The 19,019-nt window shown below is 43.5% G+C and overlaps 1 protein-coding gene and 1 pseudogene across 3 annotated transcripts in view; both read left to right on the top strand.

Moving 5' to 3' along the window:
• The window catches only part of Slc18b1 (solute carrier family 18 member B1), a 24,697-nt gene extending 15,582 nt beyond the window's left edge, over positions 1-9,115 (top strand). For all 3 annotated transcript variants that reach the window (XM_055599393.1, XM_055599392.1, XM_055599394.1), the window contains 8 exons: positions 1,917-2,053; positions 3,271-3,372; positions 3,941-4,032; positions 5,754-5,849; positions 6,459-6,533; positions 7,444-7,537; positions 7,640-7,692; positions 8,133-9,115. In XM_055599393.1, coding sequence (XP_055455368.1) covers positions 1,917-2,053; positions 3,271-3,372; positions 3,941-4,032; positions 5,754-5,849; positions 6,459-6,533; positions 7,444-7,537; positions 7,640-7,692; positions 8,133-8,199 — 716 coding nt within the window. In that variant the 3' untranslated portion in view covers positions 8,200-9,115. The remainder of the gene's footprint in view (positions 1-1,916; positions 2,054-3,270; positions 3,373-3,940; positions 4,033-5,753; positions 5,850-6,458; positions 6,534-7,443; positions 7,538-7,639; positions 7,693-8,132) is intronic.
• A 4,653-nt stretch (positions 9,116-13,768) lies between these two features.
• Positions 13,769-14,553, top strand: LOC129670680 (60S ribosomal protein L7a-like; annotated as a pseudogene).
• Positions 14,554-19,019: the final 4,466 nt, after the last annotated feature.

A 19,019-nucleotide genomic window follows, 5' to 3' on the forward strand; every position in this document is an offset into this window, starting at 1 on the left:
TGTGTGTGTGTGTGTGTGTGTGTGTGTGTGTGTGTGTGTGTGTGTGTAGCCTTGGCTGTCCTGCAACTCTTTCTGCAGACTAGGCTGGTGTGGAGCTCAGAGATCCAACAGCCTCTGCCCCTTAAGTGGGGGAAGTGAAGGCATGTGCCCCCATGCCCGGTTATTATTATCGTTTTAGGTTATGTGCGGGTGTGTGTGTATGTGTGTGTGAGTGCAGATCTCAAAACGGCCGGAGGCATTGGGTCCTCTGGAGCCTGAGCTACAGGTGATTGTGAGCCACCAGATGGGGGTGCTGGAAGCTTGGAAACTGAACTCTGGTCCTCTTGAAGACGTGCTCTTAAGGTTGACTACATGCTGGCAATACCTCGTTCTACCACAAGATGGCACTTTTTCCTCTAAATTTAAATACAGACTGCAGTTTGAGGCTTGAGCTCCTGTGCGTTTTTGAGTAACAGGCTGGTAACAGTCTTGACTTCATCACTGTATTCTGGAAGTTTCCCTGAGAATATTCCCTAAAGTAATTGAAGCTCGTGCACTCTTTGAATTTTGAACATTGCGTACACATGGCTATTGTGATGAATGGTGGCGGATGCTGTGGGCAAACAGGGAATCTATGAGGGTTGACTCTGACCCTCCCTGGAGTTCATGTTCCCATCTAGAGTTGTCTCTGTCCCGGACCACAGTAATCAATTCTTTTCTTTTTCCTTTTTTTCTTCCTTCCTTTCTTTTCTGTTTTGTTTTTGAGACAAGGTTTCTCCAGACCAGGCTGGCCTCGAACTCAGAGATCAACTTGTCTCTGCCTCCAGAGTGCTGGGATTAAAAACGTGGGACACCGCCGCCCAGCTCACAGCAATCAATTCTAACCATGCTCCTGGAAGGCAGAGTTCACCATCAGAGCTACGCTCTGTGAAATCCCTAGCGATTTCTCATGCTTCTCGGTGTATTTTAGGAGGTGCCTCGTGGGCACTGCATTCTTTCCCAGTCTTTAAATGTGGGGGGGGGGCATGCGGGGTTTGGGGGGAGACATGGAGAAGAGGCTGGAGAAGAGGCTGGAGAGGCAGCTGCATGGTTTAGGGCACTTGCTGGTCTTCCCGGAGACCAAGTTCAGTGTTGAAAACTTAGTAGAGAGAGAATAAAACGGTCAGTCGGTCACTGTGACTGCAGGCTCGCAGGAAGCGGTGCTAGATACTCAGAAAGGCAGGAACACGGGTTACTGTTAGGAGAATGGGGGACCTGATCTTAAGTGATAAAAGTAGTTTACAAAAGATCCGTTCAGGCTCTCAATACAGTGTTTATTTGGCACCCAGAAAAATAACTGGGTCTTGCTTTACAAAGCAAAATGTGAGTCCCTCCTTAAACGCATAGGCTTCCTTGGTGAGGCTCGAAGCACAGATGGCGCTTTTTTCTGAAGCTGCCCACTGTCCCATCCAAAAGGCCTTACTTCTAGATTGTGACTTAGAAACCTCCCCACACATGCTGATTCTACTTGATTCTATTCGTATTTGAGAACATGAGTATTGGCTTTTGTTTTGTTTCGTTTTTCCCTATTTGGGTTTTTGTTGTTGTTGTTGTTTGTTTCTTGAGATGAGTCTTACATAGGCAGGCTGACTTCATACTCAGTACGAAGCTGAAGTTGAATGTCCTTGAATTCCTCATCCTCCGGACTTATATCTCCCAAGGGCTGAGACGGCAGGCACTCGCCACCATGCCAGGACAGTCCATGTTTCGAATAAAATCTGCTGTGGCTTCTAAAGCTGCAGAATTTAGAGGCTAATGTAGATAATGATATTTAATTTCAGGCCACTCAGAGGTACGGTTGTTTAATTACCGGCTTTGCCCCTAAAGGTAAGCTAAAAGGTAAAGCTAAGAGACCTTAATTGCCATGAGGTGTTTCTGTTTTTATTTTTAACCCCAAGAGTCTGATCCCTGCGAACAGTCCTTCTGGAAACTCGTCACCTTACCCAAGGTCCGTCTCATCGCCTTCGTCATCATCTCGCTCAGTTCCTGCTTCGGCTTCCTAGACCCAGTCCTGTCCCTCTTTGTCATGGAGAAGGTAAGCAGCCCCTAGCACACTCACCTGAGGCCACAATTACAAGCCCTTGGGCTCTTCTTTAGGGAAAGACCTTCTGCTGTGAGGGAGGCAGACAGGAGGCTGCACTCAGAGGAAGACTCTCCCTCAGAGTTGTTCCTTTGAGCTAGCGCTCCGATTCTGTGATATGGGGTCTGATCCACTAAGAAGAAAGAAAGAATCTTGCCCTGGTGTCTGACACACTGTCTCCTCCTACCCAAGACCTGGCTCCCATTGTCTGTGCAGGCATTGTCCAGGCTGCTTAACCAGGACAGGTTTTCTTACTTGTGTGAACTGTAGGGAGGCATTAGGTGTGGCCACCGGGTCTTTTGATGTGAGGTGTCCTTCTCTCCCAGATGTCCTCTGGGTCCTTTACTTTTTAGCTATTTGATATAATCAGATGATTATGGTCTATACTGTAGAATAGGAGAAAGGAACCAAAAGTTATTTTGCTTTTCACTGTGACACACCTTGGCCTGCACAGACCCTACCATGCCTTCCCCTCCCACAAACCCAACCGCAGGGCTAGGATCTAAGAGCATCATTTAATAAGCTCTCTATGTGGTTTTGGGTATACATAAAATAGTGTTTGTGAAACACTATAGATGAAAATGTAACAATTTGTAGAAATCAAATTATATGTTTAATGTCAAATGCTACAAAATCAAGCTTCTAGGATTTCTAATAAGTGGTTGGAACTTTTTTCCTCTTTAGAGGAAAGTATTTACCCATGTACAAAGTAAGAAAAAGTTAAGAGGAATGCGATAAAAACTTATCTTGATTAGATAGAAAAGTGCCTTAAAAATTAGTAAAATGTATCTCTGGTACCTCTTGGGGTTATTTCCAAACAGCTCTGACTAAGTGGGGATGCCCTGAATGTAGGCAATACCACTCAGAGGCTGGGGCTGCCATGAAAAAAAAGAAAAAAAATGAAAGGAGAAGGCCAGCTAACACAGGCATTCTCTCTCTGCTTCCTGGCTCCCCTCTCCTGTGACCTCCCCGCCGTGATGCTCTGAAACAATGAGCCGAAATATCCCCCCTCCCTATACATCATTCTCTACTGTGGACAGCTAAAGTACAAACACTGGCTGTAACTGATTGACTGTTAACTGTTAATATAGCTCAGGCACAGGGAGGAAAGGAATATGTTTATTTTAAAGAGAGATTTAGCACTCGTCTCCAACACGGCGTTTCTTTTCCAGTTCAGTCTATCAGCTGGATACGTGGGACTGGTCTTCCTGGGTCTGTCTCTGTCCTACACCATTTCTTCGCCGATGTTTGGTCTGCTCAGTGATAAGATGCCCGTACGTACACTGCTTTATAATTGAGTTCCTCTTGCATGTTTTCATCTGTAGCTACTTCTAAAGGTCTGCTGTTTAAAGCTGACACCTTCGGCTGGCCCCATAGAGAGAATGCAGTGTCTCCCAACCTCGGTTTTTGCTCTAAGTAGACTCGCTTCTATTTTATGTGTAAAAGTCTGATGTTAAAACCTCAGAAAACTATTGGATTATGGGATTGATTTTTTTTTTTTTTTAAGAAAACAAGGCCTTATAGTATAGCCGAGGCTAATCTAGAGTCAGTATTTGCAAAGACACTGTGACAGACTGTCAAGTTCTGAGATGTTTGGAAGAGTTTGTGATTCGCAGATTCTGTAATTTGCCCCCTTCCTGCAGGATTTCTATACTCATCCCACCATCTTTCAAAATAGTCTCCTTGTCTATACGTTTGTCGTCTACCTGTTTTCTCTTAAATGTACAATTTCATTTGTTTCAGTGTATTCGGATTTTTGAATGTCCTTACTTTTATTTTTTTCATATTGTTTGATTACCTAGGGTCCTTTGGTTTAAGCTATTAACTCTTTCTCTTTACCAGAATCTAAGGAAATGGTTTCTGGTTTTTGGAAACCTAATCACAGCTGGCTGCTACATGCTGCTAGGACCTGTACCCATTTTTCACATGAAAAGGTAACTTTTCTTGTCTTCCATGTTTCTGGAGAAATAGTGATTATTTAACTTTTTAAATAGTTTAGTACTGTAAGCGTTGCAATTTAAACAATGACTTTGACTTTCAACTGTATTGAACTGTCTGTTTGATGATGCTTTCTTTACAAGAAGTTGGCAGTGATTTAAGCAAATCTTTGTTTGTTTTGTTTTACACAGGGTTTCTCTGTGTAGCCTTGGCTGTGCTGGACTCACTTTGTAGACCAGGCTAACCTCAAACTCACAGAGATCCGCCTGCCTCTGCCTTGCAGAGCACTGGGATTACAGGCGTGGGCCACTGCCCCCGGCTGATTTAAGCAAATCTTAACACATGGAAACTTTATCAAATGAGAAAAATGTTGAATCTTGTCTATAAAGTGTTTGCTTGTTTGTTTTGTTTTGTTAGCTGAGGTTGGCCTTCGACTCAGAATCTTCTTAACTCCTCCTCCATCTTACCCAGCCTTCCCCTGTGTTTTAATTGCACAGTTGTCTGGAGTTATTTTCAAAATAGCATGTATTGAGAATGCAATTTATTTTTTTGTTTTTGTAGTTCTTTCTCCCCACTTATTGAGAGGGGCCAAGTCTTTTACTGTTTCTGGGTCATTCTTAATATGTATGAGTTACCCATTAAAACTTACTTGCTGTAATTTATTTATTAAAACAAAGTGAGCTTCTTCGACTTTTTTCACATGCTTCTAGGATAAAACACAGCATCACAGGAGGAGGAGGAGGATTTTGGAGTCTTTTGGATCTGGATCTGAATTTTGACTTTGTCAATTGGTAGTAGAACTAGGACAAATCATTTAACTTCCAAGAGTCTAAGCTTTCTGTAGAAAGAACCCAGGGTTAACAACACAGTCAACAGTTATGATTCTTGCTGCCAAGCTGGAAACTGGAGTTAATTCTCCAGGGTTTAATTCCGGGAGTTAAATATGAGGTAGAAGGAGAGAACCAACTATTGCACGTTGTCCTCTGACCTACACACATACACACACACACACACACACACACACACACACACACGGCACACCTTCCCTCCAAAATAAAGAACTGTGATTTTAAAAAAAATGTTTAAAGGAGCTGAAGCTAATTAATACATACAAGACAGGAATTAAATGCATAGCCGAGCATGGTGGTGCATGTCTTTAATCCCAGCACTTGGGGAGGGAGAGGCAGACAGATGGTTGTGAGTTCGAGTCCAGAACCACCAAGGCTAAACAGAGAAACCCTGCCTTGAAAAACAAGAACAAGAATGAAACAAAACAAAACAAAACAACAACAACAAAATTAAACACATAATGTGTGTCCAGTGCCTAGATGGAACCCAATATAGAATAAGTTCCAGTTTCTGGTCTCTTCTTCCATCCCCTGCCTTCCTTGCCATTGGTTAATTTGAGTTTCAGGATGAACAACAGCATTGAAGTTAAGAGGATTTTCTTATGTGAGCAAGCCAGGTGCTTACAGATGTGTAGTATGTACGACTAGATACATGTATGTGAAATGTATGTGAAAAGTGATTTCAGATGGTTAATGGGCGGCTTTTGCTGTGGAGGTCTAAGGTGCTAGTGTGAGATCTCACTGAATGGGGTGGGATGAGCTGGAAAAGCTGAGTCATTTGTGAAGCTGCTATCTCTGGGATCCTGCCCTCCTTGGTTTTTGAGTTTACTAATACTAATGTGTTTGTTTCTTCCACAATTCTTCTGCAGTCAGCTCTGGCTTCTGGTACTGGTGTTAGTTGTAAATGGCATCTCTGCTGGGATGAGTATCATCCCAACTTTCCCAGAGATGCTCAGCTGTGCATAGTAAGTGTCTCCATCAGTCATTTGAAGAGTCTCATTGTGGTGGGCGAAGGGTGGGGGCGGGAGTTGGGGATGGGAGGAGCGTCAGTCTCACCTCAGTTGTTCAGTCCATAGGATGTTGGATGTTTGCACAACAGTAAATCTTGATGATTTCAGAGCATTTAAATATTGTGATCTAAATCATGTAATAATGAAACCATACTGATATTAGCATAGGGACAATATGTTGTAAGGTAGAGTAAGTTAATGGGAGATCCTTGGCTTGCTATATGCCTCAGCTGGCGTGTGTGTGTGTGTGTGTGTGTGTGTGTGTGTGTGTGTGTGTGTGTGAATAATTTTAAAAGTCCAGAGCCAAGTGGAGAGGTTTTGGTGTTTCCCCCACTGAGTGGAAGAGAACCATACAAGAGCATAGGGTGACCAGCCATCTGTCCCTTGGCCGTTGTTTCCTTGTATGGTGTGCAAACATGAACACTGAGGTCTGTGGCTGTACTGGGGTTTCTCAGTGATGCTCAGAGGACAGAGAGCTGGTTGTGCATTTCCATTGAGCAGCCTTTGCTCTTTCCATACAAGCGTTCCTTTTCATGACGGATATGTCCATGTTTCTCTTTGCAGTGAGAATGGGTTTGAAGAGGGCATAGGTACGCTGGGACTCATATCTGGTCTCTTTGGTGCCATGTGGTCGATTGGGTAAGTGAATCCGTTTGCACTCAGGAGATGGCAAGTGCTGTCTCTACGCTACAGTTGGAAAAGTGAAACACCGAGAGGGCGCATGAGCTTCTCTGTGAGGCAAAAGCTCATCCGGGGCTGAGCAAAGAATTCTAATTCACACCCTGAATGTAGGATATCGGCAGACTCCACACCAAACTGATATACCCTCATGAGCCTCGCATTGAGTACTCCTCAAGGGTTCCTTTAGCAGAAGCAGGTCACAGGCTTTTTAAATGTATTCCTTTCTTGATTCACGTGCTTGCTTGCTGGCTTAGTTACTCGTTTTGTACTAGACCTGGCAATGTGCTGTATGGTGGCGTTATGACACATACAAAGTCATTAACTGTGTACTGAACAGACTCAGAATAATTAAGAATAGGGAGAATAGTGTGGCAGTGAGGTCCTGAGCAGATCAAGCGCTTGCCACGCAAGCCTGGAGACCTGAGCTCAGTCCTGGGAAGGCATATAAAGATGGAAAGAAAAAGGGAACTGATTCCACAAGGTAGTCCTCTAACCTTCTTATGTGGCATGTACCCTTCACCCTCAAAATAGAAAGGTTCTTTTAAACATGTGCTGTTGTTTTTATTGTTATGTAGGTCACCAACCTCACAGCAGCCATTCCGCTTTTGCAAATGTCTAATAATCATTCTCTCTTTGCTCCCCTCCCCGCTCTCAGCACTGGTTCTGGGGATCACAGTGAGGACCATATTCATGTGCTCTATTACTGAGCTGCACCCAGGCCTGGGATTCGGATATGGCCAGGAATGGTGCTGTCGGTTCAGCCCCTATTGTTCCAGTTTAAGGAAGCTCAGTGACTGGGGTGTCTTGTGTCTTTATAAAGTGGTTATTGCACCCTTACATATCCACTCTTTCTTTCCTGCACCGTTAGGGCTTTCATGGGACCAATGCTGGGTGGATTTCTGTATGAGAAAATTGGTTTCGAGTGGGCAGCAGCGATCCAAGGCCTATGGACTCTGATAAGTGTGAGTAATCTTGGATTTGCGGGGGTTTCTTCCCTCTCCTTATATTTTGGGGATAATTGCCTTGGAGGATTTACTTTGACAGTGTGTTTCATTGTATTGAAGGGACTTGTAATGGGCATATTTTATCTCTGGGAGCACTCCAAGATGAGAAGAAGGTATGTCAACTTCTGGACGTTTTTCCTCTTAAAAGAAGTCAGCTTGTGAGAATAGAAAAGAAATACTATATTCCATCCCTCCTTGCTGTTAGATTTCTAGGCATCCTAAGCCTCATTGCTTGACAGACAGGTCCAAGGAGGTGCTTGAGTGGAGTTTAGGGACTTCCTGTTTAGTAGTTTGTTTGTTTTTTTTTTTGGGGGGGGGGTTGAGACAGGATTTCTCTGTGTAGCCTTGGCTGTCCAGAACTTGCTTTGTAGATCAGGCTGGCTTCAAAGTCAAGAGATCTGCCAGCCTCTGCCTCCCGAGTGCTGGGATCAAAGGCTTGCACCTGCTGTGTTTAGTTTAGTTAGTTAGTTAGTTAGTTAGTTAGTTAGTTAGTTAGTTAGTTAGTTTGTTTGTTTTAAAGAAAATAAGTACTGTGGCTTTCTCCTCACTGTAGATCTAAAGTGCAGAACATCATTGGCACAGAGGAAGAACGAACTGCTCTCTTGCCCAATGACACCTAGCTTTGCAAAACCTGGTTCCATCCAGACTGGGAGACAGGTGCTTTCGGAATGACTGTGGGGGCTAGAGGAGCTTCCTGCGTGCCCTACAGAGGTCGGTGCCTCCTGCCCCGGACACGACTGCTTTTAGAGGACACTGAGCTGGACTGGTCTTAGCGTACTTACAGAAAGCTGGCTCAGCTCACCAAGGCAGCCCCTCGGAACAGCACCGAGAAAAGGCAACTCAGCAGAAGCCTGGTTTTCTAAATGGTGACCTTGCCCATCAGAGGGTTTTCACTGACTGACTTTGGCCTTCTTATTCCGGTGTTCACTTTTCATTCTCACAGATTTTTCCAATGTGCCTCTTAAAACTGATAAGTGAAAAAAACGAATATCTAATACACAGTGAGCATATAAAATTGAATGGATAATTTTATAACTCAGTTTTGAAAGATGGCCTTTCTTCTCTGCACTGAATTTTGTACTTTTTGAAAAGGCAAAATTCTTGCTGGCCATGTAAAACTTCAGAGCATTTCTTGGCTTTTAGTTTTTCTAAAAATGTCTGCATGGAAGGTCCAAGAAAAATGATACGTGCTCTCCTATCTTGTGATATTTTCAGTTATGATCTGGGCTGATAAATATTATTTGGCATAATGCTTCTCATTTCTAGTCTTAGTATGTCTTTGTCTTGGTCCTATAATTTATGTTTGTTTCTTGTGTTTGCTCTATCTCCTACTCTTGGAAAGAGTGTCCCATCACTAGGCAGGGTAACACCCCTCCACCCAGCCGTGACTCTGTGCTGTACTTGGAGAAACACTCCAACTTTGTGTAAAATCCTCACTGCTACTTGAAGTTAGAATGTCAACTTTATACCTCTTGTTCGATTATCATATTGTAGTAGCTACATTTCTTTTCTAATAGAATAAATGATTTTTATGTATTTGTTGTATTCATTCAAAACACTTTTTAAAACAAGGTCTCAAGTAGCTTAGGGAGGCATGGAACTCACTGTGTTGTAGCTGAGGACAGCCTTGAACTAGATCCTCTTGCCTCTAACATCCCAAGTCCTGGGATTAACATGTTTGCACCGCTATGCAGTGCTATTGAACCCAGGGCCTTGTGCATGCTAGGCAAACCCTCTACCAACTGAGCTACACCCCTACGCCCCAAAACACCTTTTGAATTATTTCTCAGGTTCAGCCCTGCGTAGATAGGCACCAGCGACATATGCATGCCTTTATGCAACATGCACAGTGGAAAGGGAAAGCAGCACACAAACAGCATAGCTTGTAGTAAGGCTTGTAGTAAGGCTTGATGAAAAAAAATGAATTATGGTGTAACAGGCTGACTGTCTGGTGCTGATTACACATGTGTGGGGACAGATTTGCAAAAGCCCTCTCCATGGACGGGAGACTTCTGAGCAGAGACCTGAAGTGAAAACAAGTCAGTCATGGCAGCGGTCCACCAGCAAGGGGAAGCACGCTCCACTGAGCAGAGTCTGGTGTGCAGGAGCTGGGCAGGATGAGATAGTCAGCTTGGCAATGAGGGCTACTATTATGGATGTCCCTTTGTCCAGTTCTTTGAGTCTGTGTGTACAGTGAGGATGCTGGCAAGCGAGGATGAAGATAGAAGAAAAACTTGTTTTGGAGGAAATCATGTTTTGGACCGTGGAGGTGGCCTTAGAAATCAAGAAAAAAGAAGCTATCCGCAAGTGGAAATGGCAGGGTTGCTGCTGTGGGGGAGGGGAGTAGATTAAAAAATGACTCCTAAGCTTGGTAGCACAGAGTGATGGTGGCTGCGCTTCTTAGTGACATGGTGAAGGAATGGAGCAAAACATACTGAAAGGGCCAAATTAAAATCATGATGAGCGAGGCATAGTGACGCATGCCTTCAATCCCAACACTCCTGCCTGAGGCAAAGGCAGGTGGATCTCTGAATTTGAGGCCAGGCTGGTCTATGTAGCAGGTTTCTCCAGGACATCCAGAACTACATAATACTGTTTCAGATAACAACAACAAACAAATAAAAACAACAACAGCAGTAATAATAATATTAACTGTGACGAGACACTGTTATCTTGCACCATCAGAAAGCAGTGTGAGGAGGACTAAGAAGCATGTCTGTGGAAGTGGCTTTGGCACTCACTGTCAAGGATGATGTCCCTAAGCCTCATGAACTCATTTCTCTGTCCTCACACCTTCTATGCCTAAGAGGGAGACCTAGTATATGAGGAAGACAAATGACCTGTGTCAGTATGCGCTGACATAACTAACCTGTTTTTATCAAATGCCATTAACTAGGAACAGGGAGGTGTATTCATTTGCATACAAATGATCCATTGTCCCAAAAGCCCAGAGCGAACTGGACCTTTGAGTGAGTGTGGAGAGAGAGCAGATCTGATTCTTGGTCCTGGTTAAACCTTCCTGGTTTCTCTCAGGGTTTTTCTCTTTTGCTTTGTGTGTGTGTGTGTGTGGGGGCAACACCATCTCTTCTCTTTGGCTGATGGATGAAGATGCCACAGAGTTCCTGCAGTTCCTGTTACTGCCTCCAACAAGGGATGCTACTGAGGTACAACCTCCCCGAGACAGGGCTAAACTGCCTCAACCTCAGACCTGGGCATGGCTGTTACCCAGCCAGTTATCAGTGCCACTGAGTGCCGAGAGTCCAGTGCCATTGCAGGTTCTCTGCTTTTCAAGAACGCTTTCCTCATTCTTCTTCTCGATAGGCTGCTTTTAGCACACGTCTGCGATCACAGCGTACATAACGATGGTAGTTTGTACATAGCCCACTTTATGCCTTCCCCATTTAAAATTTCACCAGCACCAAGATAAAGGACAAAAATAGTACAAGACTTTGAGATCCCCTGAGGGCGTAAGCAAGCCTGCCTGGGCTTTTCTTGTCTATCTCCGCAGAAGTTCTTACTGTCTGTACAGCCAGATTGGTCTCTTCTTCCAGTTAGAGACTCCGGTCTTGGGTTGTGGGATCACGCTTCCAAGTTCCAGAGATCTTCAGCGGGATGAGAGGCCCTGTAGTGACGGCCTCTTGGGGACAGCTGGTAGTAAAGAGGATCTCTTTAGGACTCCCAGCCGGTTTCTGCTGGTTGCTGTTTGTGATTTGATGCCGTCATCTCTATCTGTCCTTTAACTTGGGAGCCTTACCCATGGAGGCACCCTACCATACCCAGACACTTGATTTGATGATGTTTTGTTACATTTCTGTTACGTCTCTCTATTTATCTGATATTTATTCTTTTACCTTTGCTTGCTGTACGTAATGAATGCACTCATTCAAATCCCAGAGCATGGCTATGGTAGATTATTCTCTGGGCCATTCAGGCCAAATGGCAAACAAAAGCTGGACTGCTCTTACTAGGATTGTATCTTACTAGGAAAATGCTACTGTGTACTCTAGAGAAGGAAATCTCCATAGATTAGGACATTGCAGCCAGTCCTGAAGATACCTGATAAGCTAGGGTCAGATGGAAGGGGAGGAGGAGTTCCCCTGTCAGTGGACTTGTAAGGGGGCAGGGAAGAGATGAGGGAGGGAGGGTGAGATTGAGAGGGAAAGAGGGAGGGGGCTACGGCTGGGATACAAAGTGAATGACCTGTGGTTAATATAAAAATAAAATAAAAACAAAAGGAAATCTAAATCAGTTCACACATGTTATCAAACAAAACAATGTTTAAAGCCGAGATTGTTTTTGTCTGTGTATGTATATTATAGCACTGAAAAGTGTATTAAAAATTATTTTAGGGCTGGAGAGCTGGCTCAGCAATTAGGAGTGCTCACTGCTCTTTCAGAGCACCCCAGTTGGTCCCCAGCACCACAAAGCTGCTCACAACTACTTGTAACTCCAGTTCTAAGGGATCAGCACTGTCTTCTGGCTTCTGCAGGGATAAGATCCACACATATGGACAGAGACATAGGCAAAATGCTCACACATAAAATTGAGGAATAAATAAGTGAAATTATTTTAGGGCCAATTAATCTGCAAAGCCCAAAATTTTTCTTTTTGTTGTTGCTGTTTTTAGCTTTATTTATATTTACTTTATGTGTATGGGTTTTTCTTTTTTTTTTAATCTTCATGGATGTCTGTGTACCACGTGCATGCAGAGGCCAAAGAGGGTGTTGGGTCCCCTGAATTGGAATTACGGCAGTTGGGGGCTACCATGTAGGTGCTGGAAATTGGACCCGAGTTCTCTGGAAGAGCAACCAGTGCTCTTAACCACATCTAACTCTTCAGCTCCACAAGCCAAAGATTTAACCTACAGAGCAGCCTTGAACCTGTGAAGAGAGTCCTCAGTACCCACAGAAACTGTGTGGGTAGGAGCTCTCAAAGAAGTCAAGGTTAGAAGAGAAACTTAACTTCAAGGAAGAGAGAGGAAAACTGTCACAAAGGCATCCTCAGAAGAATGCAAGATCTCCCCATTGGCGTACAGCGTCCTCTCAGCCCCGTGCCAACAGAGGGTGTGGTCCGACTTTCTTACTGTCACACTGATGCCACACACTTGCAAATATCTCTGAGGCATTATCTCGGAGTAGGGCTGAGTCTTACTTCATGAAACCACTTGACCCAAGGGAGAAGGAACAAAACATGCCTTAGTTGTCCAAAGCAAATTAAAGGTTCAGAGCCAAAATCCATCTCATGATCCCTCTGAATCTCATCAAAGTAGTGTTTGAAAAAGCTGGGTAGAGACAGCTGAAGAGGGGCCATTAGTGAATGGTTCAGAGAGTGAATAAGTCATAGGTCTAGACTCTGGTCCCAATGGGTCACAGCATCTGGCTTCTTGTCCTTGACTGGCAATGAGGAGAGAAGAAAAGGCACTTTCACAATGATGGAACTTGGATCTTGCCTTGCTTATACCAGTTCGTTTTCAGAAGGAGGAAAACACACACACACACACACACACACACACACACAGAGAGAGAGAGAGAGAGAGAGAGAGACAGGGAACTTGGCAGCTACAGAGGGGTCTTTGTAGCAACTCTCCAGAGGGAGCACCACAGCTGGTGTGAGCTGCAAGTGTTGGTTTTACAAGTCAGATCAAAGCAACATTATTTTCACTGAAGCTCATCAAGGTTTCATTAAACTAACAAGATCCGCAAAGAGACCACAAAGTAATTACTTCTGCAAATACGTCACTTAGCTATCAAACACAGAATTGTCATCTTAGTAAATTTAGCCCCTAGGAAATTCTCCTGTGTCTTATGTATGGATCAGATCATTTGGTTTATGAATACATGATTAAAACAGAAGGTCTGGGCATTCGTGGAGAAGATGTCTAGGGAGGCTAGGCGGCCTGAGGCAATGTGCTTCTCGTAGGCCTGGTGATGGAGAACACGTTGGATCAGGGCATACTTTCTCTGAGAGTCAAACAGTGACTCATCCTTTATAAATTTATTTACCCATTTACTTCTTCACTTATTTATTTTAGCTCTTTCTCCTGTGGCCTACAGAAGACTATAGCCCTTTAAGTAGCATATTATTTCTAAAGTGGCAGATAATAATATTTTAGATGACAAATATTTATTTTAATCCTGCTTACAGTGTCTTCAAAAGAATCTCCCCAGTGCTCTTCTCTATCCTAGCAAGATGCCAAAAGGAATGAAGGCCAAAGAGAAGTAGGAGGCCCAGCCTTTGCCATCTTGAGGCCAAAAAGGTGGTCAATCCTTTGTTTGAGAAAAGGCCTAAGAACTTTGGCATTGGGCAAAATATCTAGCCCCAAAGAGATGTCACATGCTTCGTCAAATTGCCCGATATATTAGGCTGCAGTGACAAAGGGCCATTCTTTATAAGTGGTTCATAGTTCCTCCTGCCATTAACCAATTCACCCATGCCCTGGACTGGCAAACAGCTACCCAGTGGCTTAAGGTTGCCCACAAGTACAGGCCAGAGACAAAGAAGAAGCAGAGGCTACTGGCCCGTGCTGAGAAGAAAGCCGCTGGGAAAGAAGACATCCCAACTAAGAGAGTGCCTGTCCTTCTAGCAGGGGTCAGTACAGTCACCATCTTGGTGGAGAACAAGAAGGCTTACCTGATGGTGACTGCCCATGATGTAGATTCCATTGAGCTGGTGGTTTTCCTACCTGCCCTGTGTCTAAAGATATGGGGGTCCCCTAGTACATCATCAAGGGAAAGGCCAGGCTGGGGTGGCTGGTCCACAGGAAGACCTGCACCACTGTTGCCTTCACACAGGTTAACTTGGAAGACAAGGGTGCTCTGGCTAAGCTGGTGGAGGCTATCAGGACCATTTACAACGACAGATACAATGAGATCCGCCCCCACTGGGCAGGCAACATCCTGGGTCCTAAATCTGTGGCTCACATTTCCAAGCTGGAAAAGGCCAAGGCTAAAGAACTCGCCACTAAACTGGACTGAATGTACACTGCTAAGTTTTCTGTACATAAATATAATTACAAAATTGAATAAAAGAAAAAGAATCTTCCCAGTTCCAAGCTGGGAGTAGTGACCTGTAATTTCAGCGTTCAGGGAGGCAGACACAGGAGGATCTCTGTGAGTTCAAGGCCAGCCTGTTCTACTAAGTGAGTCCATGACAGCCAAGGCTACACAGAGAAACCCTGTCTTGAAATAAATAAATAAATAAATAAATAAATAAATAAAAAATAAAAACCTCCATAGTTCCAGGGAATGATTAGCATTCCCTCTGCAAATATTTACCAGTCACCTTGGAGGACTATGGTGACAGAATTTCCAGAACATTTATTGAGTATTCTCCCCTTTTCACTGGTTTTATGAGAGAGGTCAGAGTGTCAATAAAGGTGACCACAGACATTGAAAACTCATACTCAACAAATTGCTGGCAATCACATCCAGTAGCTAGTTCTATAACTTTTGAAAAGTCCCTTGGCCTCCGAATTAAGGCCCTCTTTACAGACTTGGCTAGGATCAAGTATGACAATGATCATGAAGGGAGAAAGATATCATTTTGGATATTCCATTATTTTCTTCTTTCAGTTATAAGGCAGTCCTCTTCCCAGCTTTTCAATTTCTTTCCTATCTGGCCAGTTTTTTTCCTAGATAGATGAGAATGTTTTCTTTTATTCTTGTTTGATTGACTGTCTATCCTTGTTTTCTCTGTATTTCTGTTCAATTGCTTTATACATAATGCTTCCATGCAAAGAACCCTCTCTGTCTTCAATAGGTTTGGTCATTTGAGGCTTTCACAGTTGGATTCTCGCCTTCTAACTGTGTGGGTAATCTTCTTACACACATTAATCTTGATCAGTAGCCAGTGGTGGGCTGCCAGTTTTAACATCTTGAAATCTATGAGGAACAAGAAGACGCCTTGAGTTTCCTGATGTAAATATCCCCGCATAGTAAGTTTCATGAACACTGTTGGGTAAGTGTCCTCTGAGGTTGTTGTTAAACACTTGGTCCTTAGTTAGCTTCTGTAGTCAGGCATGAGACCTCTAAAAGGTGGGGACCATTGGGAGTTACTGAGGTCACTAGGGTGTGCCTTTGTAGGGGACTGTGGGGTTCTGTCCTCCTCTTCCTCTTTGCTTCCTCTTTTGTCCCATTGTCATGACGTATGATCTCCTCAGAGACTTAAAGCAGCAGCCCGTCTCCCTAATCTTGGCTTGGAACTTCAACCTTGTGAGCTAACACCTCAGCTTTTTCTCTTTTCAAAAACATGGCAGCTGTTTTGTTACAGCGATGGGAGTCTGACAACAGATCAATTAACAATTACCTCTCAAAGTTTCTAGAAATGTATCAGTCTGTTCCTGTGAGCCTATGTGCCCCCCCCCCCCAGCTCCATCGTAGGGCTAGCTATAACCCAGCTACCAGGAACCACATACATTAACCACCACACTCTTTATGTCCCCGAAAGAAGGTGTTGACACTTAGGTCGTCACTTTGACACCACCTCTGATGTACGGCTCTGAGACTCCAGACGTCTTCCAGAATGTGTCCAGTCACACTTTCCTTCACTACCTGCTGAGTGCTCATCTGTTTCCTTCTCTAGTATACTTATATATGTATATACTTACATACGTATTTTTAAAAATCTTATACGTTCACAACTTAGACTTGTTTTTTTTTTTTGCTTGTGTGTGTGTGTGTGTGTGTGTGTGTGTATGTATACCACATGTGTGCTGATATCCATAGAAGCCAGAAAAGGATATCAGATCCTCTGAAACTGGAATTGTCAGCAGTTGTGAGCCACCAGACTCATCATGTGCTGGGAATGAGACTTGGGTCCTTTACAAGAGAAGCAACTGTCCCTGACACACATCTTCCCAGCCGCACTCCTTCTTTCCCTTTCTCTTTTCTTGACCAGTCTGGTCTTAAACTCACAGAGTTCTGAATACTTCTGCCCTGGTGCTGAGATTAAAGGCATGAACTACCAACCCTGGCCATTGCTCGGGGGTGGGCTAGGGGGGACATGTAGGAAGAACAGCAAAACAGCTCTAGAACTCCTGGAATGTGGTCCCACCGGTTAGTACACCCAGGATGGGTTTGTCTCAGAAGGCAGAGCGCTGACAACTTCATACTGTTAAGGAGCACAGCTCTGCTTGTTGTCCTGTGCTCACCACATCCCTCATAATATATGAGTTTCGTGAGAACTCTTAGGGGGCTTCCAGCCCCTCCCTGGGTGGCATCACTGGCACTCACCATAACAGTGCTTGGTCTCTTTTGGGCATTGCTGCTGGAGCAGATTAAGGACTCAACCACCACCCCTGAAAAGAGCCTGCAGATGTAGGTTGCTAACAATGACCCCCACCCTCAGAAAGAATTTGGAAAAATAAGACTGCTTAGCAAGGTTAGGTAAAGACGTTTTTGCTAGTGGCTCGGACGTAGAAAATCTTAGAGAACAATTTGAAGTTACGAAAGTACTTCTAATAGGAAAGCCAGACAACAATTAAATTCCTTATATTTGTTTTTGCCCTCAGCTTCTTGATGTGATTAATAAAAAAATTATTCATGAGTGGATGAGCACCTTGAGGATTTAAAGTAGAAATGGCTGATTGTCTTTATATAAAAGTTTGAATTTATGATTCTTTTAAGATATTTAAAAGATTACCTTTTAAGACAATTGACCCTTTCTTTGTAACCAGAAATTGTAGCCTGCTGATAAAGAAAACGCTGGCTGAGAGATCACACCTTGTTAACATAGAGACAAGTTGCTTGCTCACACCTTGTTAACGTATAGACAAGTTGCTTAGTTACAAATGCATATGCGTTTTTTGGGAATAACTTGTTGTTCATACTTTTTCACCCATAATATGTAAAACATTTGATCATGTGAGGAACATGTTTTTCTTACTTATATTCATTATAATCATTTACTATAAGAATAATAGAACATAACCACATTGTGATTTTTGTACTGCCTGAAAGATCTTGCTGAGATAGAGAAACTGTAGGAGAAATGATAAATTGTTGAAACTTGATCTTCAGGGTTTGTTCCATCCATCGACTGTACATCTGTGTGTATGGATATATGTGTGTGTACATTAGCAGGTTGTGTTGGAACTCACTCCTTGGGATTTGTTCCATCCACCAAGATGTGTGTTTAGGGATGTGTATGTGTGCGATGTTGGGTTGGAACTTACTGGTTGGAATCTGTTTCCATCCCCCCAATATGCGAATGTGTGTGAACATGTATGTATGTATGTATGTATGTGTGTATGTATGTATGTGTGTGTATGTATGTATGTGTAAAGTAAGAGAAGCTTGAAAGAAGCTTATTGAATCTTGTCTTACTTCATCATCAAGTGGATGTATGTGTGTCTATGATCCTTTTCTCTCCTTTTCCTTTCTTTTTGAGAAGTTTTGCTACCACAGGGAAAAGCCCCAACTAGAGCTAACAGCCCTTGCCCCTACTTATACCATAATTCGAGGTATAAGCCCATACCAGGAAGCTTCCAGCACTGCCCACTGCCAAGAACAATTAAGTTCTGGTCCCTCAGTTTGCCACTATCAGTGGAAGCCTCTGTTGGTAAGTACCAGTTCTGCCCTGGAAAGTTACCCTCAGAAAAAGCCAGCTGCGTCACCAGCCAGCAGATGGGTTGATGTCAAAGCTGGTCTCCGAGACCTGGCGTCCTTTCTGCATTTCTCAAGAGACAAGTATAGTTCCAGCAGGCTGTGTAGTGAGTTGCAGCTTTCCCTGCTTTTGTGAGCTGTCACCTGTGCTGTGGGTGGGCTTTGCACAGTCAATTCCGCTCCTTGTTGGTAACCCCTCCCCGATATTCCTGTAAGTATCCCCCATAAATCCCAGGGTTCACCAAGTCAGACTTCGATGTCATCCATGCTTTGGTCTGAAGTGAGCAGACCAAAGTAGTGTACAGACCACCGTCTGGGGTGGGTAGGTGTGTGTTGTGTCTGCCCAGGAAGAGTTTTGTCACACATCAACAATATATACACATAAATATATAATATATACATGAATATATAATATTTGGTATGTATGTAATTGCATAATGAAAACATTATTCAATTTTTAATTAATTTATTTATTTTAGATTTATTTGTTTTATTTTATGTGTGCTTTGCCTGCATGCATGTGTGTGCTTAGTGCCTGCAAAGTCAGAACTAGGGAACTGGAGTGACAGTAAATCACTTCTTCTGCAAGAGGAACAAACACTCTTAACCACTGAGCCATCTCTTTAGCCCCGTATTTATTTTTAACAGATATTTATTATATAATTCTTTAAACTTTACTATTGGAATTCTCCTTTTAAAAAATGTCAGCAAGTAGCGGGGAGAAAAAACGGTCAAGTAAGTAGCAGGCCCTGCTAGGAAGTGTATCTCTTTTCTGGGAGACTATGTTTCAAATGAGGGAAAGACAATGTTTTCTTCTGACGGAGGGCCAAGAGTACTAC

This window comes from Psammomys obesus, unplaced genomic scaffold, assembly GCF_907164565.1.
Source record: "Psammomys obesus unplaced genomic scaffold, mPsaObe1.curated_primary_1811, whole genome shotgun sequence".
NCBI classification, from domain to species: domain Eukaryota; kingdom Metazoa; phylum Chordata; class Mammalia; order Rodentia; family Muridae; genus Psammomys; species Psammomys obesus.